Here is an 18,421-nt window from a genome sequence, read left to right on the forward strand (position 1 = left end):
GACCCTGGAAGCCTGCTGCATCCCGCTCGGCGTCGGTAAGCCAACTGCTGTCCGATTCCCTCCACAAAGTGCTGCGGTTCCAGGTGACCACAGAGCGCCACGAGCCAGAGAAGCGAGCGGCCCTGGGCTGGGAGCACTTCCAACACGGGATCAAGTTCTTGCCAGCAGAGAACAAAAACCCAACTGGAGCAAACGGACCCTTTACTGAGCTACCGCGTAAGAGAAAAGCACTACTTGTTCCTCCGTAGGTTTGTGCGCGACCAGCAGAAGCACGTTTGCTGTTGACCCTCACGGCCAGACTGCGATGCAGACCCTGGGAGGGCTCAGGCATCCCTCCGTTAGGCGCTCTTCAGAACTGGAAGAGCTGCGAGTAGGCAAAGCAGGTGTTTGGGTAGGTAACAAGGAGATGGTGAGCAAACAATTTGACGCTAATTCTTAGACGGAGGCACAGCTGTTTGTGGCACTAGCCTCAGGCACGCACTTAAGCAGCTAGTGACTTCGTCCGTTCCCCATCCCTCAGCAATCAGGAGGAATGATAGCACTGGACATTTTTCTCCCTCCTGCTAGGCATGGAGGCACACATGCTCTTCTTAATTACTGCAAGGTGTTTTCATCATTGTTACTAGTGTGCTTACACTAATTTACAGTGACTTACTAGCATGCACCACTGGATTTCCCCTCTCACAAAAAGGCAGCTGGAAAGCCGAGTTTACACTGGCTTTATTACAAAACTAACCAGCACAGCTTCAGCTCTCGGCATGCTCACAGCCACCCCTGGGAACTCGTTTCCTGTGGCTGTGTGGAAATCACATTTCTGAACACCACACCGAAGCGAGGGAGATGCAAATGACTGTATCATCTCCCGCTGTTCTTTTTCTCATATGCCTTTGGCTGGTGCATCCAGGGAAGGCTGGGATGTAATGCTGCTTGCAGTATAACCAACAATCCGATGCTACATGGAGAGGCACCAAAGTCCATTTGCAGTGAACTAGCCAGAACAAAGCACGTGCTTTCTGTAGACGCTTGTGTGCTTTTTCTCCTGTGGCTGCGGCTACTCTGACAGCTTCTTCTCTAATAGTTGCTTCACCAGAACAGGATTGGATCGTCCTTGGGTTTCTCTTTGTACCAGGCCAATTAATTTATTTAGCACTTTTTGATTTCCTGCCTTTACCGCCATAACCTTTAAAGAAAAAACATGACAGACAGCATTGTTACAGGAGAACCAGACATCTTCACTCACTCATGCACAGCCAAGGTATGAATATTTTTGTCTGCTGTGGTAGCGTATTATATTTTGGGCTAAGCTGTTATTTATAAGAACTGCCTTCAGCTTTGCAATAAGCTCCTGCTCTGCTCCCATGAGACAAGAGCAAGTCCCTACAGCAGCAGGGCCTTACAACTAATAGAAAGATCTGCTCTTATTGAAAAAGTCAGAAAACACTTTTTGGATTGTAACAGTGTCTGCAACTTGCACAGCAACTTCCAGGAAAGGAGCGAGAAAAATGAGATGGACTTCTCTTGCTAATAGGATCTATCTTTCTCATTCAGTATAATGTTCAGTTATAACAAGTAATTTGCATCAAATCATAACCTATTTGATAGTATTTGTGAGGACCTTCAAGCACAGACATAGGTGTTTTTGTAACAGCATGTTATTTCCTTTAAGCAAGGAATCCTTTGCACCATAGCAATTAATTAACTGATGAGAAGTACGGCCTCCTATCAGACAGCTAGTGTTTGATGCACAATCACCTGCAAAATAGCAAGGGCCATAATTAAAAGCTAAGTAAAGACACTGATGAAAGCATTGGAAATGTCTCTTTCCTAAAGGAGCTGCTACTGCTGACAGACAAGCGTCTGGCCCGCGTGCTGTCTGTGTGGCAGGGAAGACACCGTCTACATTGTCAGAGTTACTGGGCAAAACACAATCCCTGCAATTAAACAGGATGGCGTATTTACAGATATTAAGGGAAGGATTACGAACATATGAACCGCCAACCGTGCCAATACCAAGCACAAATGCAAATATTGCTCCTCATTATGGTATCCAAAATATTGGCAGTCTAAGATCTTTGTAATGCCACAATATGGAAAGGACTCATTGCTCCTGATCGGCTGGGAATTACCTATACGGGGCAGCGTGCCATACAACCCAGACAGTGCATTTTCCTAAGTGCTCGGTGGTAGCTTGAGCAACTGTTTGTAAATTAGTTAATTCTAAGGAAAGTTACTACCAAAAAGGACACCACTGACTTTTTTTTTTTTTTGCCCCTGTTAAGTACTCAGCTAACACTGTTCTGTAAGGCAAGCTCTCGTAGCAGTGAATTACAGGCCTTCAAGGCAGCGTTTGCCTTGGTGTAAGATCACCTGGAAAAAGCAGGGAAGTGAGGCCATTCTACTGCATTTGGCTTGACTAAACCAGTGGAAAACAGAGAGGAATTACATTTTCGGAGAAAGCATTATTATTGAAATGGGAGTATAGTTACGGACCTCCAGCTTCTGCACTTCCCAATCAGTTCTAACATTCTGCCTATCCCCACTTGTGCTTCCAGACCAGTCTGAACATACAGCAGCGCTTTTATCAGGCTTTGCAAATGAGTCAGTCTGATGGAGGTCACGCCGACCTACTGCAAGCTCATTTTCTTTATCAAAAGCTCTTGCAGAGCTGTTAGCATCCCCCAATGAGATCCGGGGTGGGTGGTATTGTTCTCAAAAGATGTTAATGTTTTTTTCCAAATGGCAAATGTATCTAGACAATGTTTATATTAGAAGCAAGCTATTCACTTCTGCTTTTACATTTTTTCTCCAGAGAACATATAAGCACTTGTTTTCATTTTGCTTTTTATAAAGCAGATTTTAGACCCTGTCAAGATCCCTTCCCATTCCTCCCCCTCGTGATCAACAAGGTCTTCTTTCCCTTTTTCCCAGCTCAGACCCTGTTGGACCGATAAGCCATGCAGGCTGCTGCGTGTCCTCCCAAGGAGATGGGGGAGAGCCAAAACCCCATCTTCCCTACTGCAGCATGTGCGCTGCTGCCTCAGCCCAGCAGCAGAGCGGACAGCAGCTCTGGAGCCACCGATGCTGCTGCCACAGGGGTCCAGCTCCTCCCCACCCCACAGACACTGGCAGGCAGCAGAGCCAGCTCGACTCATCTCTTTGGCAGTGGAGGGAGACAGGGATGTGGTGAAGAGACAGATGCAAGTAAAAATTTTGCCTTGCCAGCTCTGATATAGCCTCTAATTCTGTAACTAATACATGCCTTGCTGGCAGGTAGCTTTAATCTCCAGCCTCAGAACAGTTTAACACTGTTGCCCTAATATCACAACAGACGACATAAAAATCAGAGTTATGTGGCCGGGTGGCCAGGTCAGGCTAACGACAGTATAGCTGAAGGGGGACAGGGTCCTGCATTTTTGCTTTCCTGCATTAAATTTTTATGGTCTCTCACAATGACTTAACACATGAGCCAGACTGGTAATTTCTTCTGCTGATCATTTTGTGTGAGCTTCAATTTAAAAAAAAAAAACCACCAAAAAAACCCCACCACCACTTAGTAAAATAAGAAAGGGGAAGAAAAGCCTGATACTATCTCAGCAGCAGCTTTACTGCTCCTATACTGGCTCTAGAGCTCAAATGCCAATCAAAAGGAAAAAGAGAGAGGCCATTTTAACCCGCTCTTTAGTGCCACAGACTGCAGTAGTGCACAAGCTTCCCAGCACCATCATAATCACCTCATTTTCTTGTCCATCAATCACTGCCTGGCAGATCTGTTCAAGCTCTTTTTGATCCTGTATCAGTTCAAGTTTCTTTTCTTTAACAATTTCCAGAGGAGTCTTCCCTTCTCCCTTCCACAATTCTGCAAGCACCTGAAAATCACAATGAACAGCAAAGGTCAGCGTCTCGACGCACCAGCGTTGTTTACACACGGTATTTCAGTTACTGAGCCAAGAAGGCAGATTTTAGCTCAAGCAAGAGCAGGTTGTCTGAACGTTAACAAACCCAAGATTTAAGCCTGTGCCTCACTGAAAAAGCTCCTGTACCCTTCCTCATTTTTAACAAACCCGAGATTTAATCCTGTGCCTTGCTGAAAAAGCTCCTGTACCCTTCCTCATTTTCTGCATCCTGAAATAAGAGAAAGCATTTTCACTTACTGCATGAGTACACGGTGCACTCTGCAGCCTGCCACAGTACCGGGAGCTGCCCGCCACTACCAGCGGGGGCACCTCTTCAAAGGAGCTCGCCGCGTGCAGCCCCCTGGGTACCTCGCTGCACCGAACCGAACCGCTGCTCCCTCGCTGGGAGAGGCCAGCACCACGGCAGAGACTGCCACCGACTGCAGGGCTGCTCCTCGGGCTGGACTCATGCCCATCGCATGTTACTGCCAAGAACTGCCTGTGAGCGGTAAGAAATGCATTTCCACGAGCGATGTCTCTGCCCGGGAGCTGACGATTAGCTGACTATCGTACCAAGCCCAATCCCAGGTAACTCATCCCATTACCAGTGCTCATCAGCAAGCTGTAACGAGGATACGTGTGACAAAGCAAAAGACAAATAGTGCCAAGCAGAATGAATGCAGCGGCTCCAGCCCGCCTATGCATCACCTCCAAGTACGGGACCGCTGGGCAAACCCAAGCCTCCAGAATAATCCCTTGTTAACGCTAGTGTGTTTCCCTATGCTGTAGCAGGGCTATCACCCTGGAATAAACTTGAGAGAAGAGAACGTTTATAAAAAACCAATTTCCTTGGGCAGTCATTTTCTGTATTCCCTTTGCTCTTATTTGAGAGCTGTGGGAGGAGAGAAAGAAACCCCTTATTAAAACAGCTGCTTGTGCTCCATCCTGAGCTAAAGATATAATTGTATGTTTGGGCCATTGCTGTGTACCGATACGGAAATGGATGTCACATCAGAATTTCAGCATTAAATACTCACTGTAGCGTGAAGAAGAGGCTGGGATGGGGAGACGAGAAGGGGCATTCAAACTGCATGTTAAATAATTAGCGGGGCAGCAAGACAACTTGGGAAAAAAGAAGCATGTGGGATGGCATCTTAACTATCCCAGCAATTTTCTTCAGCACGAAGAATTTTCTGGTACAAAAGACCTCCAGTTAAACAATTTTTTTTGTAGCCTCAACAGGCATTTAAGAACCACACATTGACATAATTCCTGCAAGAGGAGATTTGCTTGCCAGCAGCACCCCAAAGCTTTTTATGGGATCTTATCACTCTGCTGGAGACCTTGAGAGAGGGTAATGACAAGCAGCCTTATTGTGGCAGCTACATCTTGTTTTTTCCCTGTAAGAGGGTTAAAGGCAGATCACAATATTAGAGCTACTGATAAGCAGCCAGAGTTACAACTGCTGCAAGTAAAGCTTTCAGATGTTTATATCTAAATAAATCAGTGCAGTATATGATGTCTCCTACAAGATCTTCCTTCTAGCGCAGTACTTAAAAATCATCATGCCAGTGCTACTTGGAATGTCCCTAGAAAGAAATACATCCAGCAGGGATTCAAACTGTCTGCAGCCACCTGCCTTTTTTTTTTTTTCCTTCTTTTTTTTTTTCCTCCACTCCATTGCCACCCCAGGCAGCCCCCTCCTGCTCCTTCCCTGAGGGACCGGGCAGGAAGCTTCTCTCCTGAGGCCTCCGGAGGCACAGGGATGTGCATCACCCCTCAGAAGGAGCCCTGTCCGCATAGCACAGCCCACAGCAAAACACCCTGGAGAGTCTGAAGCGCTGCACAAATCAGGGGCTGGACAATAAATAAGCTGTATCGCTCTCCTGGCAAAAGGCAGATGTGATTTTTAGGACTGGTAGGTATTCAAGCAGGAGGCCATGGGCTGCAGGAGGGGAAAATCTACAACAAACAAAACCTACGCAGCTGATCATGGCAGAGTTACCCCCGAGCAACTCATGCATCAGGCTGACTTAGATCAGGGGCGGGACAGCTTGACAGCCAGAGATCCAGCTCCGATTCCCTGCTATTCCTACGCCAAATGTCTCCTGGCACCGAGAAAAGCTTGCCCATTAGAAACCTTGAAGGCACCAGATTTCCCCCGTGACATCTGCATCATGTGTACTTTTCAATTTGGTAACAAGCATCTCCACTTAGCTAGCAGAGCAACAACGCTATCAAGGCCCTTGCTTGTTTACAGGTACGTAGGAAAGCAAAAAGAGATGTGGCCAAGACCTGTCAAAGATGCACTTTTAAAAATGTGTTTCTGCACTTGGCAAGGAATACAAAATCTAAAGAAAGCAGTTTAAAAAAATTATTTCAACTCATTTACACAAACTGCCTGCACCAGAACAGGAGGATCAAATGATGAAGTCTCCAGAGCCAAAATGAGATTTTCAGGCATCATTTCCATTACTGAAATCTCAGTAGTTTCTACTATTGATTCTTGCCTGAGCGTGATTAGGTTTTAATGATGTTCTGCGGTCTCTACCTACACAGGCATAGCAGCAAACCATTGGTCAAGATGAATTAATCGGGACTTGCAGGTCTGGCTGCCACGGGCATCGTATCAAACATTTTGCAACTGGTGAAGGTGCCAGCTGACTGCTGTGCCTGAGAATGCTCCAACTGGAAACCCTGTCTGCAGTGATTTGCTGCCAAGGGGGGGAGGGAAGCAGCAGGCAGTACCACCCGAGGCAGTCCTGCGGGCATCTCTCCTTTCCGGCGATGGAAGCCTTGATGTCTGGCAGTTGTCCCTCAGCCTCCGACAAAAGTCAGGGGCAGGCTGGGTCCAGTCCTCCAGATGGTATAGCCCTAATTGTCAGAGCAGATGGTTCTGTTTAAGTTTGTGTACTGTACTCATTCCCCTGCTATCTATGCTAAAGTATGGGTGCCAAGTGGGTCTCCTGAAGTTATTTCTATGTGGGTGACCTATGCAACTGCACAAGCAAACAAGACCTGGGGTCTGCTCTGCTCTGTACCCTGCTACAGACCCCCGATGTGACAAGGGTGTCTGTGCCGAGTTGCTTCAGCACGGCTTTCAGCAGCGGGGATAAGTTTCTGCTTCCCTGGCCCAGGAAGCAGCCTCCTCCCACAACGCTGTAACTTTAACAAGGCAGGCCCCTCCGCCAGAGGTGTCCTCGCTGCCAGCCCCACCAACGAGGCATGAGGCCCCATCTCGGACATACTCCCCGTCAGGCTGATTTCAGCCCTGGGTGAGCAGCACTGGGCTTCAAAACGGTGCCTCTGGGGCGGGCCAGAGGGTGCGCCTGTGCGCAGGTCCCCAGTCCTGGACACGCTCACCCCACAGCCCTGCACACCGACAGAGCTGGCAGCTGCTCCCCTTTCCACAGGCACGCTGGTCTGAAACCGCTCCGGAGACCTCTGGTGTAGGGTGCTATATTTGATGGCAAGTTGGGCGTGAGCTCTGTAATTACCTAAGTGGTAATTACGTAAGCACACAGTGCCCCTTCTACGGCATACGCATCCTACCATACAACGTTCTGTGTCTATAATCAGTGCTCACAGCTTTTATCTGCCCGTGTTTTGGTGGCTTATACAGCAGAGACCGAACACAAAACCTCTTAAAAAATTTAAACTGTTAACAGCTTCCTGCAGCGAGCATGTATGTATATGCATGTCTGCACACTCACCCCATGGAACCCTTCCCATCCTTTCTCACTGGATCTGTCTCTACCACTGCAGCTCATTCTCCCCCACCCCAAGTGCTGCAATTCATCTGCTGTTGTGTATATATAGCCCTTTCTGCCCTCAGGCCATCCAGTACCTCTGCCTACTGCTGAGAATTGTTATAAACGTTTGTTATTCTTCTGACATCCAGGCAACCACAATACTTTTCTAAATGCGGCAAGGTTTCTGCAGGTTGATAGCATCGCTCAGGGATGGCAAACAGTACTGTTAGTTCACTGTGTCCAGTTTCAGAACGCCAAGGACAACACACACATTACAAGGAGTTGGTAATTAAACAAGAAAAGCACCTCTGAAATTCTTGACATTTCATAACCTGTCAGAAGTGCTGGCACACAAATATATCACAAGGGGAAAAACTCCTGTAGAAGAGCATTAGTACCCTGTCCCTGCCTCCACAGGGAAGCCACGAGTCAAGACTGGAGTTCTGAAGCTTCCCTTTCAAATGCAGACACCAAACTGATGGGTGTGCCATAACCCCCGCAGGCACAGAACAACTTTGCATTCCAATGCTTTTCCTGTTAATACTTTATCTCCTTTCTGAAGCTTTTACTTTTCCAGCCCAAAATTTCCAAATGCACATGCCTGAAGTCAGGCACTTAAATCCTTATTTATGACACCTGTCATATGCAGCTGGCTATTCCCAGAAGCAGACCAACGACAAGACCAACTTAATTGAGAACCACAAGCATCTCCAAAAAACAGAACAAGAAACCAGGAAGCTGAAGTGTCTCTTAGGGTGAAGAGCCACATTTGCAACAGTTACACTTGGTTTATAATCATGCAAAAAAGCCTTAACTGACTTCAATGCTATTCCAAAATTGTACTTGGATTAAATCAGTATGCGCTAGAAAGATGGAAACCCGCCCTTTGTTTTTCAGAGTTAAAAAAAGTTTGAAAGCTGACAAGGTAAGTGAAGTATCTTCACTAACAGTTTCACTGACAAACACCTGAGAAGAAACAGTCATTCAATGTACTTAGAGGAGGATAATAATTAATCTGAAAAGACAATGCACTCCACATAAATGAGTGGGTGACAATTTAAAATGAATGTCAGATTATTCTCTATCACAAAAAACCCTCCAAATTTTGTCTATAGACACAGCAGTCACTGTACCCATAATAAGCACTTCACGACTTCAGATACAAATCAGGAGCTGATTTTTCAGACTGTCCTAAACAAGATGATATTTCAGAAGAGGAAGAAACTAGCTTTACCATCAGTACTACTTGTTTGAAAGGTCCATAACAGCACTTGCTCAAAGAAGCAAGGATAAAAGAAAGGCCAGACCTCTCCACTTTTGACTCAGGGGTACACCAAAGCAGAACTCTTTCTATGAATACACTCAGGTGAATTATATCCCTTTCCACATGCTAATGCCTGGGAACATAGACCTTACTGTCCCTTAGTACCTAGTAACTGATGCTCTCAGCTTAACTGCAAGTCATGGATTAGCTCCTACTGACCCTTTCACTCGAGTCTGACTTGAACTGTGAAATTGAGATCTAGTGTCCAGTCTGTTCAGAAGCAGGATTTATTTCATTGTCTTCAGTTCAAACTGCTTAAATCTACTATTTGGCTTGTGTCCCGCTCTAACACTGAATATGCAAATATATCTACATTTATAGATTAGAGAATGTATACACACGAGGCATTTTCATCTATTATAGTACAGATACAAAACCTACCCTTCGTCAGCACTCTAAATAATTTCCCTTTAAAGCAACCGATGTACCGGTACACACCGATTATAAAATTGTTATGCAAACGGAATAAGCAGCCATAGATTCAAGTTATAGTAAAATCAAAAAGGTACTTACCTGCTTTGCTGCTGTAGAAGAAATATCTTTTTTTTCTAGAAGGTTCAAAAGGTCAGCCAGGAGAAAAGAACTAACTGGGCTAGGGGAAAAGGGGGGCAGAGGTTACCTCAGTGAATGAAGTGAAGTAATATATCTAGGCTACGAAGTGAAGTAATATATCTAGGCTACTGTTGCTTGCCCAAAGATCACACAATTTAGCATGACAAGCTAGTATTTTTTCCTCACGATACGCTATATTCAGCTTCAGTATTGATAGCCTGAATGTGTCTTACCACTGCCAGGTAAGGTAGACTTAACCAAAAGTCAGGAAGACCCTGATTACTACTCTTAACTACACGGTCCTCTTCTCTGCAAGACGTTTGGTTAACTTCATTCAGAATGACAGTGTCGAGGCCTCCATAGCACTGCCTGGCGTAACGTTAATCTGCTTCACAGATAATAACTAAAGTAGAAGCGAGCAACCAAGTGACACGATACTATGCACGGTATATGAGAAAAGGATCACTTCTGTTTCACCACCGTAGTAATCAAGAAGCCTGACCTTTCCTTTACTGTAAGGGAATGTTGTTTCAAGTAACTCAGCAGGTCATTTAGAATCCAGCCGATCACCTTCTTCGGCTTCATTTGGGTCTGCTTTACCACATTTTCATAGAATTCTGTTAATCCCTCTTCATTCTGTGTAAGAAAAGTTAAACGCATCAAAAGGATACCAGAGCACAAACACAATTAATTATACAATTATATTCAGAGTATAAATACTCAATCCTAAAGTAAACCTGGTTTGCGAATTTACTGCAAAGTCACAGGACTTTGGAGTGATTTTATTAACATAACAGCAAACTAGCTACATTAGGTCTAGAACAGATACATACAGCCTATCTGCCAGCCTGTCTGTTGCAACGGAACTTCCAATAAACCAGCGATCTTTTTTCTCTTAACTCCTCCCTAAAACGAACATTTGGGGAGAAGCTTTCTCATCTTCTCATGTGTTTGAAGTATAATGCTAGAAAATATAATGCTGCCATCTTGCAGGCTGTCATGCTACCTTTCACCAAGAGGATATTTTTCCTGAAACTGTCGACAGATATTTCACTCTTGATCTTGCAATCACTTATATTTGTTCCGGATTGAAGGAGTAAGTTTAGCTTGCATTCACCCTTCAATGACATGGAAAGGTCATACCCTAAGAAGCAGGGGTTTATTCTTCTCGTTTTTTTCAGAGAAGCTACGTAAGCTTTTCCACAGTGCCCTAAATGCTCAGAAGATACGACAGTAGGGGTTTCAATTTATAGCCTAAGTGAAATCTGAGATTGTTTTTAGAAGAACAGATACTGCAGAGTCTGTTGAACGCTGTGCTGTTTGTCATCAAGGCACTGATGGATCTTTTAAGTGCAGCACAGAACTCGTTAGGTCTGCTGAAGGCTGGTGAGATTCTCAGTGGCGGCTCCTACCTTTTCAGGGAGGAAGCCAAATCCAGCGTGCCACTGGACTTCTGCGGTGTGTGGCATAAATGCACAGGAGGAGAAGCCAGCTCTCAAAAGTTGAGAGTTAAGAGTTTAGAAACAGCCAAGGAGCTATTCTAAGTGTACTGTCATCACAGCAAAAACATTTCCCAAGCACATACTGACTGCAGCCAGATCACTAACAGTTCCAAGCAGAAAGACTGCAGGTACGCACGAAACTGAAGCCTGACTTTTCCACTCAAACACGTCCCATCCCATCAAAAGAGTCCCATTTGCCCTTCTTTTTAAAGGCAATTTATCACCATAGCGATACAGAATTTTAGACCTTCCTCCTCAAAATTTTCACAACACAAACTTCCAACAGCTCTAGATACCACATTTTTCATTGGTAATGATGTATGGCTTTTGAGAAGACTGCAGACAACTGCTCTCTCTTCCGTGAAACAGAAGAAAATGTACTTGGATTAATGGCTGATGTGCTGTAAAACTGGTGTGACAAAAATCAGACCCATCCCCTTTACCGTGAGACCAGTGAGCAAACAAACCAGGTTCTCAGCCTCGGAAAGCCACTGAGGCCTTTTGTGAACCAAGGTAAACCTTGTAACTCCCCCTCGTTTTCTAACTAATATACACAGACATTAATTCCCTTCTTTTCCGGTGTTTTTACAAATTTGACTAGCTGCTACTTCGTAATTAAATTATGTAAAATCTAAGGCTAAATAGACTAGAGGAAAAAATGTGGCTTAAAAAAAAAGCAGTAAAGGAACGACATGATTACCAAAGTACAGTAAACTTGATTAAAAATCGCGTGTGTGTTAAGTGGAATTACTAAAATGATGCATTACTAAATACTGTACTCTTCCTAATTCACCTCAGGATTCAATAGCACAAACAAACACTGATTATTTAAACAGCAGGTTCCCTTCCACAAACACACCTGTCCAATTTAGGTAAGAAAAAGTGAGCACGTATAAATGCTGGTTCTTTACACATGCTGCAGAAGGTTTTACAAACACTCCAGGCACAGTGGGTCTAGTTATAACATCATGTACACAAAAACAATGTCTGCGGATGCCACACGTCTAAATGCAGGCTACACAACTCGGATGCAGCATGTCCAACGCTTCCATCATGTGGAGGCTACAGAACATATCTCTAGCAGTGGGCACATTCAGATTTCTGGATACCAACAGCCTGGCTAGAGCTACAGCTCTGACCCTGCTGCCAGACCTTTGAAAAATCAAGGGCAAACATCTCCAGCCTTCACATTTTACTCAGGGATTCCAGGCAGGAAGAGCAGAAAAGCCCAGGAATACTCAGACAGACTTACATATGCTACCATGCACCAAACCACATACTCACTACGTGTGCACAACCAGACATATTACCCAAAACTCCTCTGCATTTCGTTTTAGGTGGTTTTTTTTTTAAATGACTGACATTTTCTGTAGCCAGAATAGGAATACCCCGCAATGCTAGACTGAAATGAGTAAGGCAGAATGTCAAAACATCAAAGTGACTGACAGAAATGAAACATTTTCTTTATTTTCTTGCCATATTAGAAAAATGTAGGCATAACTTGATTAGCTTCAATTTCTAGATACTGCACTACTTGAACTTGACTTTAATTTCTTCTAAATTTTGGTCAACTTTCTTCATGCCAAATTCACTCCAACTACATCTTGTCCCTTGTGACTGATCTGAGCTGAAAACCACTGCACGCTCCAGCAAGCTGGTTTACAGGAATGTTGACTGTTCTCCCTTAATTCTGAGTAACGTATTTTAATCTTCATAGAACGAAAGGCAGAAATCTGGAATTACAGCACCGTGTTTGTGATCCAGGCCCGCTGAGTGCTCCCATTACACACCAAATATGCTGTAACTTACTCATTGGTCTCACTGGCATGGTACCTCGCATACCAGTATTTTAACCAGATGCAAACTTCCTTCTTAAACATGGTTTAAAATGATCATTTAATAGTACTGAAATGCAAAAAAAAAAAATAAAAAAAATAAAAAAAATAGTGGTGGAGTGATTTCAGATGCTTTTTAAACAAGTTTAAAACTATGCATTATCTTACAGAATAGCATGGGTACAATCTTTAGGGACATTGGGTCTGTAATGCAAAATTATGCTTTTAAAGACCACTAATGTTTCTCAAAGAACTGAAGAAACCTACATCAATGTTGACAAATAAAGTGTCATTTTCTGCTTTCTTATTCCCATTTTCACCACCACAGTGCCCACAATAACCAGCTGTGAGGTAACAACTGCTGCAAAAACGTGGAAGATTGTTTGGGAAAAAAAACCCAAACAGAAAAGCTGGCCTATTAAAGCAGACAAGCAGAGCAGTCAAAGAAAGTTCAAACTTTTTCCTAGAGCTTCTTACAAAATTATTTCAGTTCTAAAAATAAGCATAAATTCTCCTGCATACCAACGTGTATGAGGATGGCATGTCATAAACAAAATGGTCAAAACGGACTTCTACAGCATCTCACTTTTGACTGTTGGGAGGATTAACCAACGTAATTGTCCCACCAAAGCAATAAGCCAATGCCCAAGTGGAACAGCCACTTTTATCTGAGTAAACAGAGGAACAGTAAATGCACAGGAAGGCTTAGAATTCAGATGAGAAAGAAAATGATCAGACTGCTTTTTTCTGATGCTGTACTGTGACAACTGATCTAGTTTTCAGTTGGACCTCTCTGGACTTCAGCGTGCTTTTTGAAAACAAAATGTCACATTAATGTCTATGCCAATACATCTTATTTTTGTGACTCAGTAGGAAGCAAGGCACAAATATTACAATACCGTAACTGGCAAAACTGTCAGAGGTCCTTCTTGACTGAAGTATTTTCCAGCCTACCCATTTACACACCAAAGCAGAAACTGCACGCAGAAACTGAGCACCCAAATACATGGAGTCTATGTGGCTCAAAGAATTGCATCTTTACGAATAAGAATGGTTCTGCATGAAGAAATCAGAAACTTCATTTATTTTCACAATTTATACCAAACTGTCAAAAACATAGACGCTTACATTTAAGAAATTTCAGATATAATAGGCAATGGTCTTCCATTTCAGTACATCTTGTAATTAGGCAAAGCAGGAGTCTCAGATTCTCAGCACTGCAGTACATACAGGCAGCTATTGTGTATGAGAATAAAGCTCATGAAGCAAGCTCAGAAACTAACTTGCATACTGAAGTATGGTATTGTTTTATTATAACTTTGGCGCATAATGTTTTCTCTTAACAAGTTGGCACAGAACACAGATTTTGCATTTTAGCGTCATCCCTTTACCACTGCCATTTATTTAATGAGCACTCCTGGGCGCTCTAACCTGAAAGAATGCTCATTAGATTTGTGCGTGCATCTGGCCCTATCAGCAATCTTCTGCAACTTCTGATGTAAGCTTAACACAGCAACAGACACACCGTTTTCAGATGAATTAAGGTTAACTAGTCTCCCAGTGAACAGGCAAGCAACTTTTATAGAGAGTATACATGCTGACATCGTAATGCACAATAAAAGAAGACCTGCAATGAAGAACGTGTTCACTTCATGCATTCAAATGGATGCATTATCTTATTACAAGCTGGATTGCAAATTTCAGCTTGGAGCTCATCAATTGTTTTTTACATTGCAAAAAGAAAAAAAATTAAAAGGGGAAAAGCAAAGGCAATAGTGGATTTCAGAGAACAGCTGGGAAGGGCAATTGATGAGGTAAATATATAGGGCTAGTTGATAAGAGAGAACAGAAAACACACAGCCATTAATACTAACAAAACTGAAAAATGCAAGTGGGATGATGGCAAGTAAAAGGAATAGGCGTACTGGGTCTGGCTGGGATGGAGTTTATTTTCTTAAGAGGGTGCTGTGCTTTGGATTTATGACTAGAGCAATGCTGACAACACACCAGTTGGCTACTGCTGAGCAGTACCTTTTCTTTAGCCCACTCTGCCCCCCACAGCGAGTAGGCCAAGGATAGGCATGAAGGTGGCCACGGGGACACACCTGGATAGCTAACTCAAACTGACCAAGGGTATATTCCATGCCATATAACATCCTGCTCAACAAGGAAAACAGAGAAGGGCATTTCGGGGGAGGCAGTCACTGTCATTGGTCAGAGACTGGCTATGCATCAGTCTACTTGTGGAAGTAGTGAGCAATGACATTTGCATCACTTTCGGGTTTTTCCTTTCCTCTTTCCTTCACTTATTTAAGTGTCTTTATCTCAAACCACAAGTCTTCTCACTTTTGTTCTTCCTGTTCTCTTCCCTGTCCCACTGGCAGGGGAAATGAGCAAGCAGTTGCGGTACTTAGCAGCTGACTGGGGTCAACCCATCACAGAGGGGGAGAAGAAAAAAGTCATAAAAAAGTGTTTAGGACCTATCTACCCTTCTGAGCAGTGTTTATTTTAATATAACAAAAATAGGCTGATGTGAAAAAACGCATGCACGGACAGGAATACTGGCTGCAAAATCACACTTTGCAGCCGTTATACAATGAAAGAGAAAGGTAAGAACTATTGACACCTCTTGGTGTTATCACCGCAGCCTCATGACTTTGATGAGACTTATGACTCATCTGCCCACCAAACAGTAAAAGATCTGCAACTCACTAAAATGGCACACCGCCACAAAAGCAGTTTTCTTAACAGCTTTCTTCAGAAGAAAGTACCAATTTTTTTCCTGTAGAATCAGCTTCTGTACAAGTGTATTAAGTTAGAGACACACAAAGGAGGAATATTAGGTAGTTATGTGCACTGTTCTCCCTCCATTTATAGTCAAAAGGAAAGGAACACCTCCAGAGGACAATTTAAGGTACTTATGGTTGCTCTGAATCTTACTCTAAAGAAGTCTTTTTCCTTCTGTCTCCACTAATCACAGAGGTAACCAAACAGGACACTGTCCTAGATTAACTAGCTATGTGAAATGTCTGATGTTGGGTGGGTATACTAACCCCCACATAAAGTTACCGTTGGCAGAGATGATACAGCTTGTATTTAAGAAGCTCAAAGTCCTTTAAAATAATTTTGGAAGTCATGTGATTTTGCTGTCGCTTTCTTATTAATACCCATATTTCCCATGTCCTTTTCTTTCTCATCCCCTCTTCCGAACCTATCTCTGGTAAACCGCATTGTGAGGTCAAAGCTGATGTTGTACAGCCATTTGGTTTATTTACCAAAGAATAAGTCTGGTTTGTTTTGGTTTTTTTTTTTCAAAATAACGTGGAAGCTAGATCAACAGGCACATGAAGCTGTAAGATTTAAACTATGGTGTTTGCTTCTGTGGTCAGGAAAACACATCTATTAATTCGTTAAATACTGACAACATGTCCAGCTTTGTCCCTGACCCAAAGAGATGAAGAGCAGGCACTTGCAGACAAGGGTTTGTCAGCAGGAAGTTGTACATTTGTTGCAGTCAGTCACGGGTGCATCCATGTGTAGACAGACAAGATCAATATTAACTAACAGTTATTTGACTGCACCTTGCATGAGAAACACTTTTAGGCACACTGTGTATGGTTTCTTTTCCCCACTGTTCTACGTACATGGCTCCAAGGTAAAAAGTATGCACTGGACATATTTCCAAATAAAAAACATCCATGAGAACTGACAGCTGGTTAATATGACATTTGTAAATCTTTTCAAAAACTGTGCAACTTTGAAGTTTCTAGGCTTCTTTTAGCACTTGATCAATAGACCTACCAATAAGGTGAAGCTGTGTTCAGGAAGAATCCCATACTGTTCAACAAGCTTCTCCCTCTTCACACTGGGGAGGTCAGGAAGCCTCTCATGAATCCAATCAATATTTACCACTTGCTGATGGTTCATATTAGCCGGCAAAGATTTTGCATCGTACACAATCAATGGAGGAAGGTTTGGCTCTGGCATGAAGCTAGTAACAATCAAGAAAAACTGCTTTATAATAATTTTCAGTCAGAAGCTAAACAACAAGGAATACATTTTTGTATCACAAGTTTAAACTTACCTGGAAACTGTATTACTACTTCAATTAAAAAAAATACTAAAAATTTATTACTTGGTATATCACTGTTAAGTAGTAAGAGACCAGCCCCTGAACTGCTGCAAAGCCTCTGTTTTCTTTATTCGCCACTGATTGTCAAAGAGTTGATGATAGAAAAGGGGTAACTAAAACAATTCTGCACCCAGAAAAATAATTTAAAAACTCATAAAACCAGTAAGAATAGATACGGAAACGATGCACTCCTTCTAGATCCACAATTCATGCTTGATGCCAGAGAAAAATGGGAGTGGACTGGCAGGGAAAAACCCAGACTGATAGCAAGCTGCCAGAACTGATCCGGGCAGGTTGTAACCTTTTCCAGACTACCTTCAAAAATCTTGATGAAATGTCATGCTGTGCTAAAAGCAAAGTTACTGTGCTCAGCAGGGTGCACAGAACAAAAGGCTCCCTTAAAGAGAAGGCCAATTCAAACCACTCAAATAACTGTGATTGAAGCAGAAACCTCACTCTTACATGATCAAATGAGGGGTTCAAAAATATCAGAATAAAGAACATTGGGCACCCTCTACATTTACTATAATAATTTCTGTTTCAAATCTGCCTAAACATAGATTTTAAGTTTAAAGCATAATGTGCAGTAAGTTACAAAAAAATCTGAAAAACCCAGTTTAATACTGATCATAATCCTAGTAGTAGTAACAATCTTTCTGGTTTTTATGTGAAATATCTTAAGACTCACCAGTTTTGCCTAGGTTTTAAACAATTTTATTTTGTATTTGTTCAAATTAGTCTTGTTAAGCCTCATGCCAGCCCCTACCACAATAAGGAATTCACAAAATGATCAGGACCTTTTCTGCTGCATTTCCACAAACAGTAATTTAAAAAGCAGATTTAAATTTAAAGTTTGTGGGATGTTTCCAAAGTTCTTGGTCTGCTCTAGTAAGATCAGTGGTAGAATATACACAGATTTAATGACCACAGATTCTGCTAAGAGGCTCTGAAAGTTCTCCATCTGGGAACTGAACTCCAGGAGTAACAGGAAGACTGTTTCTGGGATGCAAAATTAGGGAACTACTGGGAGGATCAGCACTAAGGTGGCTGGAAGCACGGGAGGAGGCAGAGGGTGCACAGAGCAATCAGCCACCACTCAACTGCATCACTCTTCCCCACACCATCCAGACACCAGTGCGATGCCTTCCGTGCTAGGGCACTAAGTACTTGTCCCCAGCAGTGTTGCTTCCCAACAGGACTCATGTCTTGTCCACTCGCCCTCCGGCTAAATCCTTACACGGTGGCTGTTTACGGTTTGATGGCTGTCATCTCACACTGGTGGAAGGCAAAAGTACTTATCAAGGTAACATCTTCATCAGGTCTACAAAGATCTTCAGGTAGAAGCCTGCCTATGAATGCTGACATCTTTTCATAGGAGTTAGGATTTTCAAACAGTGATAGTGATCTACGATCACAGAATTTAAGCATGGA

At 43.1% G+C, this 18,421-nt stretch overlaps 1 protein-coding gene across 2 annotated transcripts in view; it reads right to left on the reverse strand.

Annotated features, from left to right (window-relative positions):
- Positions 1-703: 703 nt before the first annotated feature.
- The window catches only part of GATB (glutamyl-tRNA amidotransferase subunit B), a 43,070-nt gene continuing 25,352 nt past the window's right edge, over positions 704-18,421 (reverse strand). The window contains exons 9-13 of one of the 2 annotated variants that reach the window (XM_055705999.1): positions 16,660-16,849; positions 10,024-10,157; positions 9,483-9,561; positions 3,732-3,866; positions 704-1,180 (exon numbers count right to left, since the gene is read on the reverse strand). In XM_055705999.1, the coding sequence (XP_055561974.1) occupies positions 1,052-1,180; positions 3,732-3,866; positions 9,483-9,561; positions 10,024-10,157; positions 16,660-16,849 (667 nt within the window). In that variant the 3' untranslated portion in view covers positions 704-1,051. The remainder of the gene's footprint in view (positions 1,181-3,731; positions 3,867-9,482; positions 9,562-10,023; positions 10,158-16,659; positions 16,850-18,421) is intronic. The other variant, XM_055706004.1, reaches the window with a different exon arrangement.

This window comes from Falco cherrug, chromosome 1 (genome assembly GCF_023634085.1).
Source record: "Falco cherrug isolate bFalChe1 chromosome 1, bFalChe1.pri, whole genome shotgun sequence".
NCBI classification, from domain to species: Eukaryota; Metazoa; Chordata; class Aves; order Falconiformes; family Falconidae; genus Falco; species Falco cherrug.